This window comes from Strongyloides ratti, assembly GCF_001040885.1.
Source record: "Strongyloides ratti genome assembly S_ratti_ED321, chromosome : 1".
NCBI lineage: Eukaryota > Metazoa > Nematoda > Chromadorea > Rhabditida > Strongyloididae > Strongyloides > Strongyloides ratti.
The window spans coordinates 7,612,068-7,638,314 of record NC_037307.1 but is presented as its reverse complement, the minus strand read 5'-3'; the positions used below and the strand labels follow the sequence as shown (position 1 = coordinate 7,638,314).

At 20.4% G+C, this 26,247-nt stretch overlaps 5 protein-coding genes across 5 annotated transcripts; 2 read left to right on the top strand and 3 right to left on the bottom strand.

The window, feature by feature from the left end:
- Positions 1-1,003: 1,003 nt before the first annotated feature.
- Positions 1,004-13,407, top strand: SRAE_1000236100 (Rho guanine nucleotide exchange factor 3; the record flags this gene model as incomplete). Its single annotated transcript, XM_024649427.1, has 8 exons — positions 1,004-1,286; positions 4,730-4,848; positions 5,194-5,292; positions 5,563-5,703; positions 5,933-5,980; positions 11,407-11,902; positions 11,948-12,022; positions 12,080-13,407. The coding sequence occupies 8 exons, from the start codon at positions 1,004-1,006 to the stop codon at positions 13,405-13,407; spliced, it is 2,589 nt and encodes an 862-aa protein (XP_024503306.1).
- A 981-nt stretch (positions 13,408-14,388) lies between these two features.
- SRAE_1000236000 (Inosine-5'-monophosphate dehydrogenase 1) lies at positions 14,389-16,079 on the top strand (the record flags this gene model as incomplete). Its single annotated transcript, XM_024649426.1, has 4 exons — positions 14,389-14,724; positions 14,770-15,267; positions 15,305-16,017; positions 16,058-16,079. 4 exons carry the CDS (start codon positions 14,389-14,391, stop codon positions 16,077-16,079), a joined length of 1,569 nt encoding a protein of 522 aa, XP_024503305.1.
- Positions 16,080-16,721: 642 nt separating this feature from the next.
- SRAE_1000235900 (Dihydrolipoyllysine-residue succinyltransferase component of 2-oxoglutarate dehydrogenase complex, mitochondrial) lies at positions 16,722-19,716 on the bottom strand (the record flags this gene model as incomplete). Its single annotated transcript, XM_024649425.1, has 3 exons — positions 16,722-17,024; positions 17,078-18,168; positions 19,623-19,716. 3 exons carry the CDS (start codon positions 19,714-19,716, stop codon positions 16,722-16,724), a joined length of 1,488 nt encoding a protein of 495 aa, XP_024503304.1.
- Positions 19,717-20,769: 1,053 nt separating this feature from the next.
- On the bottom strand, positions 20,770-22,606 carry SRAE_1000235800 (Hypothetical protein; the record flags this gene model as incomplete). The annotated part of the gene is made up of 2 exons (XM_024649424.1): positions 20,770-22,454; positions 22,516-22,606. The coding sequence occupies 2 exons, from the start codon at positions 22,604-22,606 to the stop codon at positions 20,770-20,772; spliced, it is 1,776 nt and encodes a 591-aa protein (XP_024503303.1).
- Positions 22,607-23,293: 687 nt separating this feature from the next.
- SRAE_1000235700 (Phosphate-regulating neutral endopeptidase) lies at positions 23,294-24,103 on the bottom strand (the record flags this gene model as incomplete). Its single annotated transcript, XM_024649423.1, has 1 exon — positions 23,294-24,103. The coding sequence occupies one exon, from the start codon at positions 24,101-24,103 to the stop codon at positions 23,294-23,296; it is 810 nt and encodes a 269-aa protein (XP_024503302.1).
- Between the last annotated feature and the right edge of the window lie 2,144 nt (positions 24,104-26,247).

Here is a 26,247-nt window from a genome sequence, read left to right as displayed (position 1 = left end):
TTTTATATAACTATTTTAATTTTTTTTTTCTAGTTAAACTAAAATTATTTAAAAAAAAAAAAGTGTCGTAAAATAAGCCTGTTACTAAAGAAAATAAATTCAATATATTTACAGCAATTTTAGTAAATTTATAAAATAACATACTCACCAAATCAACTTTTGCCTTTTTATTTTTATTATTTCTCATAATATTTTTTTGTATTAATTATAGTAATAGAATATTATACATTTTGTGGAATTTTTTGATTGAGATCAAATGATCATCTTCAATAGTATAATATTAATTTAATATTAAAAGTTGTCATCCAAAATTTTTGACAGTTATTTACATTTCTTTTTTTGATATAATAATGTCAGCTTAATTGACTTTTATAAGATTTAATTAAACAGAACTTCTAATGAATGTATATATATATATACTTATTTGTAAATCTTTCACATTATGATTAACTTGAAAAAAAAAAATTTTTATTTCGATAAAGTTTTTACCTAACTATTAATTGTATTAATTTTTTTTTTTATATATAAGTATATTAAAAGAAAAATTTTAATTTATATCCATGAACATGTTTTTAACATTTTTATCTAAATTTGTACAATTTTTATTATTTTTGTATACATTTTTACCTCTTAATTTTTGTATGTTAATATAAATATATATCTTTTATTTTATTAATTAACAGGTTGTAGTACACAACAGTTCAATTATATTATCCAAGCATATCATAATTTTTGTGGTATAGTAATTTATTATAACATGTTTTGTTTTGGTGCCTGATTGCAGGAAATATTATTTTTAATAAGCTTGGTATACTATTTCATAGCTTTTCTTATTATTTATTATAAGCTAATAATTTTCCTTAATAATAATGTATTATTATTGGTTACCTTTTTATTATTTTATTTTTAGTATTAATATTATATTATATATTTATATATATATTTTATATATAAAGATATACTTTTAAAATAAGTAGTCTACTAATAAACTATTTAAAAATTTATGGATTCAAGACAGTTCCCATCACGACAAAAGATATCGTATTATGGTCAAAACCATTATAATACCTTGCCAACAAATAGACTACCACCAGTCCAAGAATGTTCTTATTATAAAGAAAGATACTATAAACCTGAGGTATACCCACCATATAGACCAATATCAATGATAGGATTATCTAACATACCAAATAATACAACAATAAGAAGAAATGGAAATATATATAAAAAATTTAGTGGTATGGATAATCATAGATCTAATAATAGAGGACCACCACCATCATATTGTAAGTTTATTATATTTTATTTATTTATAAATATATTTATAAAATGAAAAAAAATAATATATGTTGATGAGTTATATATTTTAATGAGATTAATAATTTATTATTTATATTAAATAATTTTTTTTTTAAAAAAAGTGATATTTAATTAAGTAATTTTTATATATATTTTAATAACAAAAATTATTATAATTTTTTACTTTTAATAATATTATATATTTATTAAATTAATTTATTATCCAAAATAGATTATTTTAATAAAATGATATATATAATAAAATTATTCTTTTTGTATAACTATAAAGCTAATAAATCAAAATAGATAATTAAAATATTTTATTTAAATGATAGGAACATCATCAAAGTTTTAATAAAGCCTTTTTAAAACAAGTTTATCTACTTTAAGGTATTCTTTATATAAGAAGTATCTATCAAAATCATGTAATAAATGTATCAGCAGTAAATGATTGAAAATGTATATAAAATTATTTAATCAAGTAATCACAAAAGTAACATTATATTTTTGATAAACTAACAAAGTATTAGAATGTTGTTAAGTTTTCATTGATGTTTATTTAATTATGTACTCTATTAATTTTATTAATCTTTTAGGCAAAAAAAAAAATTTTTTTTTATATAAATAATATTATTATTTTTATGATTGCAACAGTATGATTAATATTTTTATAAAATGAAGTAGATTTTTTAGTAGTCAGAAACATGTTTAAAATAGCTTCAATTAGTTCAAAAATGTTTATGACTCAAAAAGTTTTATAATTATACAAAAAAATTTTTTTTAACAAAAATAATTTATTTTTAAAAATCTATTATTGTAAAAAAAAAATTTTTTTTTTCAAATAATTATTAATAATTTTTATGACTTTCTAATGCAATTTTATTTTGGAGGACTTTTATTTGTATAAGAACAATGAAACATTTACTAAAAATGCTTCAATTTTTCATTGAACTAAATTTAACCTTTAAATACAATTTTAACATTTATCAATGTTATTTTTGCTTTTCTTAAATAATTTAAAATAATAAAATGAAATTTAAAACATAGTATATTATAATATTACAATGAAAGTTTTACTAATAAATAGTAGTAAGTATTAGGTAATAAGTGTTTTCAATAGAAGGTGCTTATGTTACACTTGAATTATATTATCATAGTAACATTAACTTCAATATTTTATAAATAATATATATATATATATGTATATCTTTTAGAAACATTAATTTACGTGATTTAATTGTCTGTAAAAATAAAATATTAAATATCCATATTTATATTATTATTTTACTCATTCAGAAAAAGTATACTATATTTTTATTTATTTTATATAATTATTCTTTTATAAAAATATATTCTAAAATATTTTTATAATTGATTGCCAATACTATTCTAATTATATTTACATGTTATTTTATTAACTAGCTACAATCATTTAGCAATGATTTATTGTTTCCTTGATCTATCCTTCTTCTTTCTCCAATTCCTTTTTATATAATAAATTTATTGTGATATTATAATCATTTCCTTAATATAAAATTATATTTGAAATTTTCATAGAAATTAAATTTTCATTTTATAAAAATTTTTAGAAATCATCTTTATCTTAATTAAAATTTCTATTATTTATAAAAGACTATAGTTAACTATACTTTAAAAATATTATTATTTATATGTCTCTTGGTATGGTTCAACGAGTATTAACGTGATATCTCTAAATAACAGAGTTTTTGTCATAAAGGCATATATATATATTAATCATTATACTATTTTGATTAACTTGGATTATAATTTATCTTTATTTAAACTACAGTTTGACTGTGAATTATTGTCACAGATACATATAATTATAATTTTCCTGTTTTTTTTTCCCAAATAAATATTTTATTTAATATATTAATACACTATTTTTATATAAAAAATTTTAATTAAATTTATTTTATATGATTTAAAGAGAATTCTTACTTTTAATATATCTTTTTATTAATATCATAATTAATTGAAATATGATATATTTATTTTTACCTTTACGTCACAGTTTGACATAACCTTGTGTAACATTTAATTTTTAGATATTTAATTTGTTTTTCTTAAATGAAAATTACATTTTTATTAAGTAAATACTATGTAAATTAATAAAATTTGTTAGAAAAAAAAAACAAAAAATAAATATTTTATAGTTTACATAAATTTTATTATTTTTATATTTATATTTATACATATTTATATATATAGAAAATATTTAGCAATGATTAACATTTATTTGCTCATGTATCATTTTTCCTTGATTTTAAAAAAGAAATCAAAAATTATTACCATTAAAGCTTGAATAGTTTTGGTTACTAAAGTTAAACTATGATAAAGCTTAAAATTATTAATAAATTATTTACGTAAATTTTACGGTATGACACTCATACTATAAATATTCATTTATTCATTTTTACTTTAGTTACTTGACAAGATTTGTAGTCTTTTGTTGACATATTTTTATCGTTTTCTTTTATGGTAATAATTTTATCATATAACTTTTAAGAATAATGACCAGAAGGTAATAAATTTTTATATTATAAATTATTTTTATAAATCACAAAAAAAAAATCTTTTACTTTTTAATATAAGAAATTCTTTTTTTTTTTAAACCGACCTACTTTTATAATGTTTTAAATTAATTATAATATTATATAATTAAATCTGATATTTGGTATATTATTATTTTTATATTAAATCAATTAACTTTTCCTTGACTACATTTTTTTTTTGTTTTTAATGTTTTTCTATAAAAATAATTTTTTTTTTTTAATTTAATCAAAACAGTTATTAATGTGTAAGGGTATAAAGCAACATTTTTGTAAAATTCTTAATTACCATTCCAGTTGATATTATATACCTTATTATATTAAAATATTTATTATAATTTATTACTTTTAATATGGGAAGAGAATAAATATATTTTCACTAGTTATAATAGTCAAGTGATAATTTTAATGAGGAAATTGTAGATGTAAAATAATAATTAACTAGTTGTTGAAGAATTTTTTTTATATAAAAATAAATCATTTTTTTTTTGTTGTAAAATATAATTTAGATGATAAAAGGCTTACTATATAAATAATTAAATTATTTTAAGAAATATATGTATATTTATTTTGTAGAAAGCAAATATTTTTTATATTATAGATAACAGGCAACTTTATTATTATTTTTATTAAAAAGAAAGGTCAAGGCTTGATAGTATGGCGTCCAATAAATATATGTATGGTTAATTAATATAATCTATGTACCAATAAATAATGTTATATTGGCAAAAAATAATATATTTATATATTAGGACATTTAATAAATTAAATATATTTTTAAAATAATTTTATACGTTTTAAATTGTATAATATCATTATACATATATATATATGTTTTAATAATTATAAATTTTTAGATCAAACAATATTAAATAAAGAAAGATCACAAAAAAGTTATTCTGTCTTTAGCAACATGATCTCCTCATCACAATCACTAGCTGACATTCATTTAGCTTCAATTGCTCCAAATATACCTGTAAGTTTTTAAAAAATAAAATAATTAAAATATTTTGCAAGATAAGTTAAAATCTTTTCAAGATTTCAATATTTTTATAAACTTTTTTTCCATTAAAAATTTCAATTTCTTGTTTACAGCTAGTTTATTTAGCAATATTTGTTAAATATTAGGTTAAATTTATTTACATACTTATATTTTCTTGTAATAACTAATTGTATATATCATAATAGTAGTAACAATTCTTTAATAGTAAGATTTTAACACATTTTCCAATAAAAAAAGTAATATACATATTTACATTACCTTTATGCTAGTCTCTAATTTTTTTTTTTATTGTATACTTTTATAATTTTGTTATTTTAGAATCATTATCAATATCTTGAAAGAACATATAATCCAGTAATAATTGCTGCTGCTAGGAAGCATAATATGCCAATCAATTCACATTATCCATCATCATCTGTAAGTTAAAAAAAAAATAAATATAATCTAATTAAAATGTAATTAATAATTTTGTTTGTGTAACAATTTATGCTCTATTTATTTGCAATTTAACATACATATTTTTTTTTAAAAAAGCAAATAAATTATTTAACATCTAATAACATAAAGCTATTAAGTTTTAAATTATAATATCATTCTTGAAAAATGATCTCTAACAGATGTAATTTAAAAAAATTTGATGATAATATGAAAGCAATAAAAAATATTTTACTAACAATTTTTGTTAAGACACATTTCCCAGTCTTCTGTCCATCCTCATCAACAACTACAAATTTTAATGATGAAAAATCTTTCGTCAATGGTCAAAAGTATATCCATCGCCGTAATAGTCTTGCTGAAGCGTATGATAACGCCATCCAACTGCCAGAGGTATTTTTTTCTTCTTCTTTTTTTTTTTTTTGTAACTAAATCATCCTTTTTTCGTGTCCATTAATACGCTTTGTTAATTATTTGTCTGATTTAACCATACAACTGTAAATAATATTTCTTATTAATCATTTAATCGTTTTATGTTCTGGCTTTTTTTTATTTTTTTTATTTATTACAAATTACCCTAAATTTTATTTACCTCTCCTTTAATATACTATATATTTTTTAGTTGTCACTATATGAAAAAACTCCCAGTACACTTAATTTATCAACAAAAGTAAGTTTGTTTTTATAAAAAAAAAAATATGTTTTTTTATTAAAAAAACTTTAAAAATATATAACATTTATGACATCTAATTATAAGCTTAATGATCATAAAAACAATTTTTTTTAATAATGCTTCTTAAATCTCAATTAAATGTATATATTAATCTTCCGGAAATATTTTTGTATTTGGAACTAGTTGTAAATACACACACACATATATATCAATTCTTTGGAAAATATTTAGATATTTTTATTTATTTGTACAAATCACTATTACATAATACAAAATCATATAATTTTAAAAAAAAAAAAGTTTAAAAAAACCTCTTTTTCAGTTTAATCTTCTTTGGAATAAAAAAAAAAAATTCTAAATTATAACACAGGAGATTAATAATGGTGTCATAAAATCTTTCTTATTTTTAAATTAATTACAAAACATGTAAACTAGTTCTTTTTGAAGAATTTAATTTACTTTTTTTTCATTTCTCAAAGTAAAATTAGTATTATGTTAGCATTACTGTTCTTCTCTTATTTCATATTCAACTTCCCATTGTTAATTTTTGAATGTTCTTAACTTCAATACTAAGTTCATTTATGCATATCATAATAGATCTTTTGTTTGCGTGATAAGATTTCTTTAAACAAACTCTTGAATATTTTTCAAAATGTAGATATAATTTTAAGTGAAAACATCTTGATTTTTCATGTATCATCATTCATGTCATATAACTATTATGTTATGTTAGTAAGTTAAAAGAATTTAATTAAATTTACAAATATAAGTTTATTAATATATTTTACAAGTTTAAAATTGATTATATTATCTTGTAATTTATATCATAATTATAAATCAGATAAGTGAGTAATAAAATTTAGTAAATATTATTCTTTTTTTATATTACATTTTAACTACTATGACAAAGTTTTCTCATTTTATTCATGAAAAATATAACTTTTTTTTTTATAAATAAACTGTTAGATCACTACCTGATATTTTGTTTATGAAGATTACATTTTCAAAAGTTTATTACTTTTATATTATACTAAAAACATTTATTTTTATATACTTTATTTATTATCTATATAGTTTAAAAATAAATAGCTGTTGAATCACCTTGATTTTTATTTCATAAAACATATATATATATATTCTTTTTAAATTAAAAATTTTTATTAACAATAATTCCCCATATCTCTTTTCGTAATCCTTCTATTTAAGGAAAACTTAGATATATACATTAACACATAGCCTAGATATCAAATAATTTAAAAATTTTTAATGCATTACATTTTTAAAATCATCTTTATTCGCAACATGTTAATCTTCTTTTAACTTTCAATTCATACATTTTTATAAATGGCAACAATAGTTTTCCTCTTTTGACTCTTTATATTATTATTTTTAATACAGGTATTCATATAATTTTTATATATTATTATGTATTATGTATATATATATATATATTCTTAAAGCTTCCCACTTTCTTAATCATTTACCTTTTTACACATATTGATATTATTGTTATTAATATATATATTAATTTTTTTTTTTATATTTTATAAAACTATTTAAATTACATATTATTAAATAATATATATATATATATATATATTCTATTAGTATATTTAAGAAATGGAAAATAATTATAATGAAAATTTAAATTATAATAATTTATCTATGACAACTTTTAAAAATGAAGAATTAAAAGAATTAATAAGAAAAAAAAGATTTAAATTAATATATAATAATAATAATGAGTTAAATTTAATTGAACCTCCAAAAGATTATGATATTTCAAGTGATGAAGTATTGTCAAATACAAGTAATTCAATATTTTCAAGTTATAGTAATTCCTTAAATCATCAATTTGAATTTTCTGAATCTGAAAATCATAGTAATAATATATTGTCCTCAAAAAATACTACATCATATCGTGTCATTAGTAAAGCCTCATCCATAAATACACCATTCTTCTCAACAATAATTCATGTTGGTGAAGATTTTCATGAGGACAATCATCAGATTCCTCCTACATTGTTGGTATGTTTACTTAAAATTGAAAATTAAAATAACTTTGACATTAAATATCATTTTCAAAATTTCACCTATAATTATGCACAAGTTTTTTGATCTTAACCATCTAAAGTACCTCATCGAGATATGATTTTTTGACATTATCCAAAGAATTGATATATTTATTTATTAACTAGATTCTAAACATTTTTACAAGGATTGTTTTATATAATTAAAATATTTTATATACATTTACTTAATATTTTATTTTTTTAACTACTTTTTTTATTTAATATATATATCTACATTTTTTTTTTTAAAATATATATTTAAAATGTTATATCCTTTTAACTTAAATATTTATAAAGATATTTTATTATTAAATTATGTTAACTCTTTTATTGTGTATTTTAAATAAAAGTGGTATAATTTTATTGTAACTAAAAAAATTATAATATAATATATATAGATGATAATAGTTTTACTTTTATAAAAGAAGTATATTATATTATTATTATTTTTTTTTATATTTTATAATAATGTATTTTAAATGAATGGTATCAATAATATTAATGTATAATATAAGAAAAAATGTTAATAAAAAAAATACATTTATAGTATTATTATATATCTAATGATATAAATTTTTCAATTTTTTTAATATGATTAATCTTTTACTACAACTAATAATTTTATATATATTTATATTTATATCAATAAAGGTTACACATTTATTATTTCATAAAATATTTAGTAAGAAAATTGTTTTTATTATTATTAAAGTTCTTGTATAAATCTTTTCATATACTATATATATTATCTATATAACAATATTTCATTGACAATATATTTAAGAATACTTCTCATATTTCTTTTGTCACTGAAACTTTTATCCTTCTCTTTACTAATATTGTTATCTATCTTCCTGGCATAACGGAATCCAATCTTTAATATTTACTTATCTATCACAAACATTTATTTATTAAATATCTAGTAAAAGTTTATTATTTAGTTTTACCTTTTTATTAAGAAGAAGTAATTTATATAATGTTGAAGTAATGACCTCTTGACTTTTAACAAGACATTTCCTAGCATTAATGTGATTTTCAATTACTTTTAATTTTATGTGGGAAAAAAAAAAGTTCTTTTTTTTTAATATACATTAAAAATTAGTTTAGTCAATTATATCTTGTTTAGGAAATCTTTCATTTACTATTAATTCATTAAAAATCTTTAAAATATTTTCACATAGCCTTCAATAATATATATTAGTATATATATTTATTTATTATTTATAATGAAAAATTTTTTACAGTTAAAGCAGATTGTTTCTATAATTTTAAAATTATTTGAAGGTAACCATCCGATTATAAATAGTAAAAATCTTAGATTCTAACATTTTTCATATATAATCTTTTCATTACTAATATTTAATACCTAAACAATATATATTTAAATAAACAACTTATTACTTTTAAGAATAGCTTTATTATATAAACTTTAATAACATTCTAAATAATCAACAGACACCCTAATCTTTTTTCAAATACTTTTCATTTTATATTACTTTAAGTAGTATCATAATTTTATAAAAACTTGAATTATTTCCCATAAAACTGGTGGTATTCAAATTTTTTTTTATTTTTATTTTTTTTTTTACCAGAACTATATTATGATGACAATTTCTAATATTTTGGTCAAATATTAATATGTACTTCAAAATAAAAAGTATTATTAAGTGTATCATCAATATGACAAAAACTTTTTGATATAAAATAGCTTATAAAAACGTATTTTTTACACTTAAAAATGTTTATTTTAGATTCTTCAAAGTTACAATAGTTAATATTCTATGAATTAAATTTTCAAATGTTTTTCTAGTCTACTACAACTGAGTACACATACTCTTTATGTTTAATGTTTTTGTCCAAAAAAATAAAAAAAAAATTGTTAACTACATCCTGTGTAAATTTTTTTTTCCATTTGAATAAATTTTCAAATGTTTTTTTTTTAAAATAAAAAAAAATTTACAAGTAATAAAAAAAAAAGGATTTTTTTTCTTTATTTTTTTAATTTATTTTTAATTTACATATCTTTTTAATAATTATCAAATTTGTATTATCCTTTAACATTCATTAGATAATCTTAATTTAAAAATAAAAATGGGACCATTTCTTTTGAAAACCATTTTTTAACTTCCTTTATTTTCAGTTTTTAATTTTAATACAATACAGAACATAGTATCATTATCTTTCTTTCAAGTCCCACTTTGTATATCTAAACAACAATTTTTTTTTTTTAATATTCCTCATACAATGGTATAAATTTTTGTTTTATACTAATATAATATTTTGTAGAAAATTAAAAGTTTTGCCAAAAAGACATTAGTCTAATAAGAATATAATTATTAAAAGAAAATGGTATAAATTGTCGTTTTTGAAATAAAAAAAAAGTCTCTTAAAAGACGATAATAATTTAAAGCATTAGCTTTAAAATATTTATAGATTATTTTAAATCTCATAGGAAGTTATTTACTATATATATTTTTTTAAAAACTGTTTATTTCAATATTGTGATAAAAAAAATTTTTTCACGCTATATTTATGATTATTTATATATTTCATCTTATCTATTTTTATTAGTTATACAAATAACATTAATTTTGTCTTATTAATCAAATATTATTTTTATTATTATACCATTATTGTTATGCATTTAAATTTAATTTATATTTTTAAAAGAAATAAAAAATGATTCATTTTAAGGCAATTTTTTTTTCATCAACTTTTTATTTAAAATGATAAAAAAGATTTTTTATTCATATAAGTGTTATTAGTTGTTGGAGGTCATTATTTTTATTAGTATTATTATTTTTTTTTTTTTCATTTACATTGCAGTTGTCTTAAAAATTTATAATGTTAGACTAGTTAATTTTGATAGAATTAATTTAAACAAATTTACTTTATGTTTATTTGTTAAACCTTTTAATGGGTATGCTTAGATAAATTATAAAATAATAATATTTCTAGTAAAATAAATTTTCCAACTGAATTAAATCTATTATAATAATACTGTTATAATTTAAAATGATCAATGAAAAATGTTTTAGAATATTACTTTTTATGAGATAAATAAGCATAAAATTTTGTTTTCCCACTTTTTAATATTAAATTCTTTTGAAAAATTTTAAATACATTTAGTTGAATAATTTTTATATTTAAAAGTTTCTTCTTTTTTTTTTATAAATTTAAAGACAATATTAAATTGAATAGATATAGGTAATAGTGATTGAAAATAATATTTGTTTACTTTACATTCATCTTCACATTCTTTTTAATATTTTATTTATTTAAACTATTAATAAATATAAGAAATTAATGTTATATAGATATTTTTATTAATTTTTGATGTTTCAATTTTAGATTATAAAGGAATCAACAACACCACCCAATAAAATATATAAACAAAGTGTTTTTTTTAATACATCAACATCATCATCTCCTTTATCATCATCTGGAATTGAAAGTAATTTGGAAGATTTTAATTCAAATTCAAAAGTAAATATATCACAGGATACTAGAAAACAAACTTCTGAACAAACAGAAACATCTGTTATTTTACAATCTAATCAAACTATATGTGAATCACCAGTAGAAGCATATAAAATGCGTATGTTAAGAAGGAGAGCACATAATTGTAGTAAAAATCAACATCTTCCCAGAGATGAATCATGTGGAGCAATAAATAGAATAAAAGCAGAAGCTTCATCATCAATAATATTAAAAATGGATAATAATAATTGTATACAAAATAATTCAAATGTAATGAGATCGCAAACACAAAAAATACGTGAGAGACGATCTAGATCACAACCACTCTTTCAACAAAATGTAAAAGCTTATGAATCTGATGAGGAAGGTATGTTAGAAAATAAAAAAAAAATTATAAAATTAAATAATTTAGATAATAATAATTTATCAACATCACATGTATCAAGAGCCATCAGACACTCAATTGATTCTGAAGGTTATGGTTCTGGTTAGTTTATTAAAAAAAAATTATATTTATATCATATAAATATTAAATTTTTTTTAGGAACCAATTCAACAGTATCTTCTGGTATTGTTGATGAATCATATCTTATGCAGGCAGAGGCTGTCTGGGATCATATAGCAGCACAACCAGATGAATTACCATTTAATGTTGGTGATTTAATAACTGTATTAGATTGTAATCCAACACTACCAGAACATAATGGATTTTGGTATGGTGTTTCAAAAAATAGAACTGGGTGGTTTCCAAGTAGTTATGTACGTGTTAAAAATGGAACAGAATCATTAAAATTTATTGATTGTGGTGGGGAACAAGATGATTTTCCTCAATCCATGAGATATCAAAGAAGAAAAATAATAGAAGAATTACTTAAAACTGAAAAAGATTATGTAAAATTATTACAAAATATTGTTTTTGGTTTTCTTGATCAATGTAGAAGAAGATCAGAAATGTTTAGTAAAGAAAGAATATCAAAAATATTTGGAAATATTGAACAGATATGTTTATTACACTGTAAATTATTAAAAGATTTAGAAAGTTGTATTGATCATAAACAACCAGAAAATTCCTGTATTTCTAAGGCATTTTTAAAAAATTGTAGAAATTTTACCATATATTCAGAGTATTGTAATAATAGACCAGTAAGTTGTGCTGAGTTAGTCTCACTGGAACAAAATAAACAATACCATCAATTTTTTGAAGCATGTCGTTTATTACGTGGTATGTGTAATTTACCACTTGAAGGATTTTTACTTACTCCTGTTCAAAGAATATGTCGTTATCCTCTTCAATTATTAGAATTAATAAAATCAACACCAAATAGTCATCCAGATAATGAAAATTTAGAAAAAGCTCATAAAACTATGAGAGCTGTAGCATCACATATAAATGATTCACAGAGGCGTATTGATGGAATACAAAAAATTATTATGTGGCAACGTAATGTTATTGGTTTTCGTGGACCAGATTTAATTGAAAATAATCAAAAAATGATGAAAAGTGGTGAATTACAATGTAGAGCTGTACATAAAAATTCTATTCAATGGAATAAAACTGTAAATGTATTTATGTTTGATCAAAGTATTGTTATTTGTAAAAAAGATGTACTTAAAAAAGGTGCTTTAATTTTTAAAGAAAGAATGAGTATGCAAAATATATTAGTTCATGATTTACCTGATGGAAAAGATTCTGTATTGGGATGTAATTTAAAAAATGCTTTCAAACTTTCAAGTCCAAATAGAGAATATTATTTTAATTGTTCTGATGGAGAAACAAAAAAATTATGGTTAGAAGCAATTAATTCTAGACCTGATCCAATGCCTCCAAGTAATACAGAGAGACGTCTTGCATTAGTTTCATTGGTATATTAAATATAAAAAAAAAAGAAAATAAATGAATATAATAATACGGAGGTTTTTTGTTTTTAATAATAATTCCAAAAGAATAACTTATAGATCTTTTACTACATAGCTTTTATTATTTTTAAATCGGTTTTAATTTACTTATCACTCAATATATTGTACCTAAAATATTTTTTTTTTATAAAATTTTTGACTTATTTATTTATATAACTTCTTCTTAAAATTATATATAAAAAAACATTATTCAAATTGTAATGCATTATATTATTAGATATTTTTGTTCAAACTTTAAAATTATGTATTATTTTAAAAGTAAAAATTATTATATTTATAATATATAATTTCTTTTATATTGACATAATTATAATCGTCTTTTTTTTCTATAAATTAATTTATCTTCACTAATCTTTCCTACTTTTATAAAATAATATTTATATAAAAAAAAAATTATTAATATTGCATTAACTTTATTTTACCAATAATATATATATATATATATATATGTTATAAAAAAAATTTTATAAAGTCATTTTTGATTTAATTTATTCAATTTTTAATAGTGAAATATTAAATTTAACATTTGGTATTTTTTGATATCATAAAATTAAATGCTAAATTGTGATTTTTATTTATTTATCATTTAAATAAAATAAATATTTTTTTAATTTTTTAAAATTTTCTAAAATGTCATGGATAACTTTTTAATTAAACAATAATAAAATATATAAATAAATATAGATGTAGTGTAATATTTATAAGTTACACTATCAAAACTTTAGTTATATATAAGCTTATATTTATCTTTATCATACAATTTTTATTAACTGCCATTTATTATTTTTATACCTCGCATTCATTGGAATAGGAACATTTATCGATAATTTGACCTTAGATGCATTATCCATTTTTTTTCTTGTCAGAATATTTTTAATGTTTTTAAAACTTTTTTAGATAATTATTTTGTAGAAGTTTTTTAATTGTGTATATATAATGGATTCTGTTATGTTTAAACCAGATAATGAGGAAAATTTTGATGTTGAAAATGATGGTCTTACAATTAAAGAATTATTTGAAGTTCAAAATGGTTTGACATATAATGATATATTAATGTTACCTAACTTTGTTAATTTTCCCTTAAGTGATGTTAAATTAAATACACAATTTACAAGATTAATAAATTTAAAAACACCTTTTATTTCTTCACCAATGGATACTGTGACAGAGGCTGAAATGGCTATTGGAATGGCTTTACAGGGTGGTATTGGTATAATTCATGGAAATTTTAGTTCTCCTGATGGACAGTTACAAGAAGTTTTGAAAGTTAAAGTTAGTAATTTTTTAGATTAATATTTTTATATTATTTTTTTTTAGAGATATAAACAAGGTTTTATAACTGAACCACAATGTATTAAACCAACTGATACAGTTCATGATCTTCTTAGAATAAAAGTTAAATATGGATTTACAGGAACTCCAGTAACTTCTACAGGAGAAGTTGGTGGAAAACTTCTTGGATTGGTAACTTCTCGTGATATTGATTTTCTTCCTGAAAAAGATGCACCAAACACATTTATTAAAGATATAATGGTACCAATTGAAAGATTAATTATAGGATCTGAAGGTTTTAAAATTGAAGAAGCATATAAAACTCTTGAAAATGAAAAAAAAAGTAAATTACCAATTGTTAATAGTAAGGGAGAGTTGACAGCTCTAATTGCTAGAACTGATTTAAAAAAATCAAGAGATTTTCCTCTTTCTTCTTATGATCATAAAGGAAGATTAATGGTTGGGGCTGCTGTCAATACTCGAGAAGGATCTATTAATCAAATTGATAAATTAGCTAAAGCTGGTGTTGATGTTATTATTATTGTAAGAAAATATTTATAATTTTAATGTAATTTTATAGGATTCTTCAAATGGTTCATCTGTCTATCAAGTTAATTTAATAAAAGAAATTAAAAAAAAGTATCCAAAATGGCCACAGGTTGTTGCTGGAAATGTTGTTACAATGAAACAAGCTAAGATACTTATTGATGCTGGAGCTGATGCTTTACGTGTTGGTATGGGATCTGGATCTATTTGTATAACTCAAGAAGTTTGTGCAGTTGGAAGAGCACAAGGTACAGCAGTCTATAATGTTGCTCGTTATGCTAAACAACGTAAGATTCCAATTATTGCAGATGGTGGTATACGTGATGTTGGTTGTATTACAAAAGCATTAGCTCTTGGAGCAAATACTGTTATGATGGGTGGTTTATTGGCAGGTGCAACAGAAGCACCAGGAGAATATTTCTGGAGTCCATCTGGTGTTAGATTAAAAAAATACCGTGGTATGGGATCAATTGATGCTATGGAGGCTAATGCTGCTGCTCAAGATCGTTATTATGCCAATGAAAAAGACAAAATTCGTGTTGCTCAAGGTGTCTCTGCAACAATGAGAGATCGTGGTTCTCTTCATACATTCATTCCATTTTTGTATATGGGTTGCAAAGTTTCCTTGCATAACTGTGGAGTCAAAACAATATATGATTTACATAAAGGTGTTCATGAAGGTACCGTTAAATTTGAGAGAAGAACTACTAGTTCTATGCAAGAAGGTGCTCCGCATTCACTTTATTCGTAAGTTTTATTAAAATAAATTTTTCTAAAAATATTTCAGCTATGAAAAGAAGCTATACTAGCTTTTAATAATGGAATTTATAAAGTTAAAACACTATAAAAATTCTAAAATACATTATTTTATTATTTTAAATTAATGAATTTTTATATTTTAACTGTTTTCTATTTTTAATGTAGAAAATTATTTTGTACACTTTATAATTTTTCTGTAAAAATAAATTTACATTTGTTATTAATTTATATTGTGTTTTTTTAATTAATGTTAATTAACTACTAATGTTTTTTTTTAAAAAAGTTTTTGTCAAACTTAAACTTCTAAGTAATAAAAAAATCTAACTACACGCTTATAGATTCTAAGGTAAAAAACTTTTATATTTAAATCTCATCTTTGTAGAACATTTATAAAAAAGTTAAAATTTTATAAACTCCGATTATCTATACTTTATCTTCCGGAAATTCAAAATAATTCTTTATTAACAAAAAATTAAAGAAAAAAAATATACAATGCTAATTTATTTTCATTAATCGTAAACTTTTTTATAAGAACTATTTTGAAGTTAAAACATTTCAGTACTTATAGTATTTAAAAATTTTATAATATGTAAAAAAAAAATTGATTCTACTTTTACTTCAATTGAGTATCAATTTCTGTCCTAATCGAAGAAATCAAAAACTAAATTATGTTATTTTGTTTCACTAAAATCCTAAAGATTCATAAGCATAACTCTTGGATCTTCGACTGATGATTTGATAGTTTTTAAGAAGGTAACAGCCTCTCTTCCATCAATAAGTCTGTGATCATATGTAAGGGCAACAGTCATGATAGGACGAATTTCAACTTTTCCATTTACAGCTACTGGTTTATCAAAAATTCCATGCATACCTAAGATTGCACATTGTGGTGGGTTAATAATTGGTGTTCCGAAAAGTGATCCATATACACCTCCATTAGAAATAGTAAAAGTACCACCTTCCATATCTTCAACAGCAATCTTATTTTCACGAGCCTAATAAATATTAAATTAAATTTTTTTTATCTACAAAAAAAAAAATAAATTACCTTTTCACCTAATTTAAATAAAGTATATTCGATATCAGCATAATTCATTCCTTCAACATTTCTTATAACAGGTACAACAAGACCTTTTGGGGTGGCAACAGCTACAGAAATATCTATAAATTTGCGGTAAACAATATCCCCTTGATCAATAACAGCATTTACGATTGGTTGATTTGTAAGAGCATATGCTGATGCTTTGATAAATGGAGACATAAGACCAAGTTTAATACCATGTTTTTTAGTAAAAAGTTGTTGATATTTGGATCTCATTTCCATAACATTTGACATATCAATTTCATTAAATGTTGTCAAACTTGCATTTTCATTTTGTGAATTCTTCAATCTTTCTGCTGTTCTAAGTCTCATTCTATTCATTTTAACTCTAAATTCTTCTCTTGATCCTGATACAGATTGTTCAGATGTAACTCCAGATGGAAGTTTGTTAATCTCAATTCCAGAAACATTTACACTTGACATTGGTGTTGAGGATGGTTTTGAGGTAATAGGAGCAGATTTAGGAATAGTACCAGCATTAGACTTTACAAAAGTATCCTGAATATTTTTAACCTCTTTAGGTTCCTCTTCTTTTTTAGTTGGGGCAGCTTTTTCTTTAACAGGAGCTTCTTCCTTTTTAGAAGCTGGGGCAGTATCACTAGCATTACCAGGTTGAAGTTCATAAAGTTTTTGCTTTGGTCCAACTTTTTCACCATCTTGAACTAAAAACTTTACGATAGTTCCAGCTCTAGGAGCAGGAACTTCAACTGATGTCTTATCTGTTTCAATTTCTGCAACTAAATCATCCTCATTTACAAAATCTCCAACTGCCTTAATCCATCTGATATCACCTTCAGAGATAGACTCAGCAAATGCAGGTCCCTCAATTACGACAGTTTCAGAAAGAAAAATTGGAGACAAATGAATATTTCTTGAATGTTCATTATAAAGAACAGGCTTTATAGTGTTTGAAAGTTGTAAATTTTTATTAAAATATGTCAATGTTCTTATTGTTAGTGGACGAGTAGATTTTAATGAAATACTGGAAATTTGTCTCAACGTTTTTGCAAATCCTGAACGATATGACATTGTTGATTCTAAAATAATATTAAAATTAATAAATATTATCCCATCAATTTGTAAATAAATTGTGTATTGATAAACGAAACAACAATCAATGCACAATATTTGAAAAAAAATTTACTTAGTATGACAAATTAATTAGTCGGAAATGAACTTGTAGAAGAATGTTTTATACATTATATAGAAAAATATTGCTATAATGAAATTTTTAATTTGCATGGAAAATTAATAATATACATAGAGGGGTACGTTAAGTTTCCAAGGCTATTATTTTCTTTGCAGGACCAACTCAGTTATTAATCACTTTTGGTATAAACTAATTTAAAAAATAAAAAATTAATTTAAACATATTTTTATCTTTATCTAGTTTTTTTCTTTATCTATATAAAGGATTTTAACAAAAGTTTCATATTATTTTTTTGTAAATTGTTTTTTCTTGATAAAAAAAATATAATTACTACACAATTGAAACATATTCATAATATAATTGAAAATTGGTAGTATTTTTAGAAGAATTTTTACTTAGATAAAAAGATTAAATCATTTTAATGACCAAAATCCAACTATTTTTTTATATTACTTTGCGCTTAAATTTCGCAATAGTGTTGATAAATTTTTTATCAACATTCTACTGTCATTTTAAAATATTTTTTTATTCTTGGTTTTTCTAAACATAAAAAAAGAAAAAATTATAGCGCTTTTATTCAAGGAAAAATAAAGAATGATGAATAAATTTAATTATTGTTATAACATTTGTCTTAAACGCTTCAATTGTATTATACAATTAACATAATTTAAAGGCACTAAATTATATCTGAAAAGAAAGTATACATAATTTCACTAACAATTTTTTTTTTTTGAATTCAAGTTATTTATACTTTATATTAATTTTTTTAAAAACTGTAAATAACTTTTTTAGAGGCAAATTTTTATAAAATAATTTTTTTTAAATAAGAACAAATTTGAATGTTGACTTTTTTTTTATTTTTAAAATATGAAATTTACGTTGGTGTCTTTCAACATGATGGAAAATTTTTTTTTCTTTTTCACATGTTAATATAAGGTTACTGTAAATATGTTGTATTATAAATTTAAAAAAAAATTATTAATATTTATTTTTACATAACTTTTTTAAATGTCAATGAACCTTTAAACATTTAAATTTTGCTCATGACATTTTATTCTTTATCATTTAAATATTAAGATATGTCAATTTATTATTTTAAAGATATTTTATTAATATGTTAATTACAAATTAAAAGTTGACATTAAAATAAAAAAAGAAATAAATATATGGTTAGATATTGTTATTTTCTATAAATGATCGTAAAAAAAAATTAGTAATACTTCTTGAGAATAATTTGTTTAAAAAAAAGGCACAATTTTTTTCCATTCGATTAAAATATTGGTGGTCCATAAGGATTTCCTGCAACAACTGGAGTAACTACAGGTGTAGCAACCACTGGACTTCCATGCATTACTGGAGTAGCAACAACTGGTGAAGCAACTACTGGAGAAGCAACAACTGGTGTTCCATAATAAGAGTCATAACCGTAACACATATTAGTAATTTGATTTAAAAAATAAATTAATGAAATTATTATTTTTAAGATAATTTAAACATTATAAATAAAAAATAATTTGAATATTCTTAAAGTCAAATGTACATATTTCATACATTAATTTTTAATTTGATGAAAAAAGATAAAAAAAAATATTTTTTATTTATTGTAATAGTATTATAAAACAAAAGTACTTTAAAAAAAGATCGTAATCAAAGATTACAACTTTTATTATTAATTTTGAGTTGTTTTTTTTAAATAAAAATAATTTAAACTAATGTTTTTATATCTGTAATGACTATTTAACTTTTATTAAGATAACAGAAAACAAATTGAAAAATAACTAAAGTACATGAAAAATAAAATATTTTTATACTAATAATTTGAATCTTACTCTTTTAACACAATTACTATATTATTTTTATAAAATTATTTTAAATTTTATTAAGCTTTTGTTAATTTTTTATATTATAATAACAAAACTATTAATGATTACTTTTTTATACTTGATTTTTACAAATGATAAAAATTTTTATTGATAAAAATAAATTTATTAAATAACATAAAAGACCAGCTCCCTTTCCCTATATTTATTTTAAAATTAATATATAAGTATATATTTTTTATTAATAAAACATGTAAAAAGAAATTAAATAATAATTTTTAAATAATTTTATATCAGAAAAAGTATATATATAGTGTTGTCCTGACAACTGATAACATTAAAAAAGAATATAGAAATAATTGTAATTGCTAATGGTATAGTAGGCGATTTATTTAAAATAAATTATTTTACAACAATACAAATTTTATCATATAATTTAAAAGAAAAAAAAATTGTTAGAAATAAAATGTTGTAATAGAAATATTTTTGTTAAACAAATTGTCAAAACTTTTATGTTTAAAATATTTAGAAATATAGATTGTTAAAATATTAAATAAAACTTTTTTTTTGTAATGTTATCACATAAATTAGTAAAATATATTATATAAATTACAAATATGATCGTAAGAAAATACTATTTTTTTTTAAGAAATGGTGAAATCAAAATTTCAACCTAAAAGATAGGTTTTTGCAAAAGAACTTTTAAATTTAGTACATGATAATGTACTACGTTGCATGATAATTCTTAAAACATATTCTTTAACACAAATTGATGGTTTCAAATACTGAATTAATAGTTGACCACATTTTCTTGGGGTATTTTTAGCCAACTGTTGTAATATATATCTTTCATTACTTTTTGGATAGGCACAATTAATATTAAGAAAATGAAGTTGTGACCAGGCTACTTTTAAAACACCGTCTTCATCTCTTTTTGTTAAGTCATTAATAATTTTAGAAACATCATAACAACTATCAAAATTAATTTGAAGACCAATTAAATTTTTAAATAATAAATTTATAGAATTTAATGTTATTGTTTCAGAGGTAACCTCTTCTAATATTAAATTTTTAACATATTTGCAATTTCTTGCTATCTCCTCCAAATGATGTATAGACATATATGAACATTTTTCTAATTTAATATTTTCTATATTTCTATTTAATGATCTACAAAAATAGGTGAAATGATTAGGGGAACTAAATGTTAAAAATCTTGTTTGTATTGTTTTCAAATTCTTCATTTTTAATAAATCATTTGCGAAAGCTGATAACTCTTCATCAGATAATTTAGAATTTGTGTCATAAAATAAAATATTTCCAAGACATAAATTAGTTATTGATATGTAACCAGCTTCAATATTTTGTCTAGTACTCTCATTATCAATTCGAGTACTATTTCTGGTTAAACTTTCATAATAGCGACCAAATTCTGCATCAGAAAACCTTATATTTATTTGATATCTTAATGTTACTTTGGGATCTTTAAATATGGTAGTTGAAGCAAAAAAATCTTTAAAATGTTGAGAGGAATAATCTTGTTTAGAAATAGTTTCATTAAACTTTATATTTTTAACATATGGTAAAAATTGTAAGAATAAATTTTCTTCATTAATATTATGTGGTTTACCAATATGTGGAAATTCTAATGTTTCAAGTTGTTCTATATTACAACTTTTAAGTAAATGTAATACTACTTCTAAAAAATGTCTTCCTCTTTGATAATACATATGTTTAATAGTTTTTGAAATTTTTAAATCATTATTTGATACTAATAAATCAAAATTTAAATCTCTATCACCATTTAAAATTGCTAAATATAATGTATGTGATTTTATATTTGAAAGTATTTTAAAAAATTTTATAGTTTCAGAGTTTAAATATTCTATTGTTAAACTAAGTACCTTTATATTTAAAAAACTTCCTACACCATTAAAAAAATCAAAATATGTATTAGGAAGTCTACTAAAAACTAAAGCATTTGATAATGATAAAAATGTTTGTACTTTATTTTTTGATTCATTTAACATCGATAGGATGTCATCGTTAAAAATTGGTATATGAAATGTTACAGTCCCATCTAAGAATGTTATAAATTCATCATTATAATTTTTAACACATAAAACTTCTTTTGTATATTTTTCATACTCAAATTGAGGAAGATATGAACGACCATTATTACATAATGAATAAAAATGTTTACATGATAATTGAATATGTAATCTATCTTTAAAACTAGGTATATTTCTTAAAATAATATTCATAATTTCATCATTATTTCTGACAGTTTCAATTGCTGTAATCTTTTTAATTCTATTATTTATATAAATATTATCATTATTCTCTTCAATAGCTAAAAATATAATTTTTTTAATAAAAAAAAATGATTGTAAAAAAAAATTATAAATACATACCTTGTCTAACTTTTTGATAAAATTCATTAGCTATTCTTTGTCTTCGTGTTTCAAAAGATTCAATAGATGTTTGATTTATGTAGTCATTCATGTTTTAAAAAATGTAGATAGTATACTAAAATATAAAATTATAATAAAAATTTTTACTTTATAAATTATATTAAAAAATTATTTTATAAACAAATCAATTAAAAATATAAAATATTTTATTTCTCAAAAAGATAATTCGTATAAAAATATATTTAAACAATTAAAAATAAAAGCAGAGAATATGTTAAATGATACTTTACCATTATAAATCAATTTATTTTTTTTTTTATTAAAAAGAAAGGAAATACAATTTGTTTTAATAAATATAAAATGTAAGTAATGACATATATATATATACATTTATAAAAATAAAAAAGAATACTTTTATTTTATTTATTATTATTATTATATTATATTAGCCATCTAGGCATTTCTCATACATCTATCCTTTAAATAATATAAAAATAAAATATCGTTTCTAGCAGGTATAAATAAATATGTTAATTAGCTTATATAAACATTAACTAATGTATAAAAATATTCTTATTTCTATGTTAGTTATTATCAAAGTATTAATATAAATAAACTCAAGAATGTATACTAAATTTTCTGTATGGAAAAGGTTGTATTTTATGTCTCTTTTTTAAAATAAATATTTAAAATAAAAAAAAAATAAAATAAAATAAATTAAAGAAGACATAACATTTAACATCATATAGTACAAATTGTTAAAAAAAAAATAATACATTTAATTCCAAAATTTGCATTTATTTATTGGATTCATTGGTAATGTATTATTACAATGAAAAGATTTATGAAAATTTTCCTGATTTGATATTGTTCCAATAACACGATAATATTCAATAGAATGTAGTCCTTTCTCAATTTGTTTCAATTCATTTATATATGACATATATGAACAATGTGTCTGACCAAATGCTATATAAAATAATTGTAGTTTATTATATTTTTCATATCCTGGAATTGATGGTTCATCTAATTTATTATAATTAATATATTTAATGTATGCCTTAACTGCTACTTCTAAACCTACATTATCAGCTAAATTTTCATTTAATGTTCTTAAACCATTAATTTTCTTATTTGTTTTTAATGAAATATATTTATCATACTGATATATAAAGCATTTAATTTTATCATCATATATATTATCATTTAAATTATTATTCCATTTATTATTATAATTTATTCCAAAATTATCAAAAGCATGAGCCATTTCATGTCCTAATATAAAACCAATACTACCAAAATTTATTGAACTTATCAAATTGATATCATAAAATGGTAAATTCATATATCCTGCATTAATATATATTTTATTTTCTTCAAAATTATATGATGCTGAGGCATCAATAGTAGATTCATAATAAATATCATTTTTAAATATTTCTTTATTTTCAATATACTTTTTATGGATATTTAATTTAATTAAAATTTCTTTAAATGTATCATTATCATTAATATTTAAAGTACTATAATATTTATCAAGATTTGTTAAATTTTTCGTTATGTTACTATAACCAATAAAAAATTTCATGGTATTTAATTTTTTTAACACATAATCAAGTTTATTTATATTCATTGAATACTGCCTACTAAATATTTCTTTAAATGAAATTTTTAAATATTTGACTATATCTATAATTAAGCTTCTATTATATTCACTTATATAATCATGAATAAATAATCCATCCACACCATACATCATATTCTTTTTTAAAAATTTTAAACATTCTCTTTTAAAAATATTATTTTTTGATATTTTATTTTCTAAACATCTTTTATAAACTATTTTTACTTTTTTGATACTTGATGAATTATATGATAAATTATTTGAGAGGCGTTCTATTATTTAATAATTATAAAATTATTTATCATAAAACATACCAATAACAAGATTTTCATTATAATTTTCAAGTATGATATCATTATTAAACATATGTTTATTTATATTTTTATGATTCTTTAACCAATTTCCACAGGAAAATTGATAAAAATCAACACATGGTTCTATATTTTCATCAATTGAATTCTTTAAAATATATATAACTTTATTTAAATCAAATTTATAACTTTTTTCAATATTATTTAATGATTTTGAGTTAATTAAATCATCAATACTAAGTACAAAAATAATTAACAAAATACACCAAAAATAATGATTCATACTATTGACATAAATAATTATTGTACAAAAATAAAAAACAAATATATATATAAATATATATTTTGGCTTAATTTTAGAGTCACTGACGTTCTAGAAATTTATTTTAAATATTTGAATAATATAATTATGTATTTTTTTTTTAAATTACAATGTTGATTTAATAAAAAATTTTTATACTAAAATAATAAAGAAAAAAAGAAAAATAAGTAATAAAAAAATTTTTTTTATAAAAAATTAAAAAAAACAACTTTTTTTGGAATTTGAATATGCTACTATAGTCATTTGATAGCCCTTGAAACAGGATGAATTTTGAATATAATCAACAATATTCAAAAATTGAAACTTCAGGAGTTATAAGGATTCAAAGTTGAAGGGCGAAATTGTGGAATATTTTTTTTAAATCTCGATTTTTATGATAATATTGTAAATTTTGAAAAAAAATACTTTATTCGAGATTATTTTTTTATGAGAAATTCATTAAGCCTATTTTCATCTTTATAGGACTTCTAAAAATAAAGTTATGATAAGAAATATATTTTAAAAAAAGTTTTAAGAATTTAGTGATAACTCAAGTTAATGAGGTCACAGGTCTATGAAATTTGATGCGCTGGGTTTCTTTCATAATTTAAAGTATACCATTCGTTGAAAAGATTTTCAAATTTTCAACCGTTCTTGAAATATTATGCTTGGTACTTTTTCGCGCGTAATTCATTGTCATCATTTTTTTATATCTCGAAAGTGGTTTAAGTTATAAAAAAATTTTGAAGGTAGACCCTATTTAAAAACTCATAAGAAAACGATTGCAGAAATCTGCTTATATTTATCTTCATTCTGGAGCAAGATATGACCAAGGGCGGAAATTTTTCTAAAATATTCATTGTTCTCGACTTTTCAGTATCTCAGAAACTATTTGTCCTATGAATATGGGACTAATTTCCTTCGATTTCTTTTCAAAAATTGGTCTAGAATATTAATTTTCATAGCTGTAACATTATTATTTTCAGAGATATAAAAATTGGCTGAAAATTTTCTAGATTTCTGATTTTACCACTAAAAATGTGAACAAAGAAAAACAACTTTTTTTGGAATTTGAATATGCAACTATATACATTCGATAGCCCTATGAAACGGGATGAATTTTGAATATAATCAACAATATTCGAAAATTGAAACTTCAGGAGTTATAGGGATTCAAAGTTGAGGGGCGAAGTTGTGGATATTTTTTTTAAATCATGATTTTTATGATAATATTGTGAATTTTAAAAATAAATACTTTTTTCTAGATCAATTTTTTACGAGAAATTCATTGAGCTTATTCACATCTTCATAGGACTTCTAAAAATGAAGATATGATAAGAAATATGTTTAAAAAAAAATTTAAAGAAACTAGCGATAACTCAGGTTAATGAAGTCACAGAAACAAGAAACCAGATGCGCTGAGCTTCTTTTACAATTTAAGGTATACCTTACGTTGAAAACTTTTTTAAATTTTCAACCGTTCTTGAAATACTATG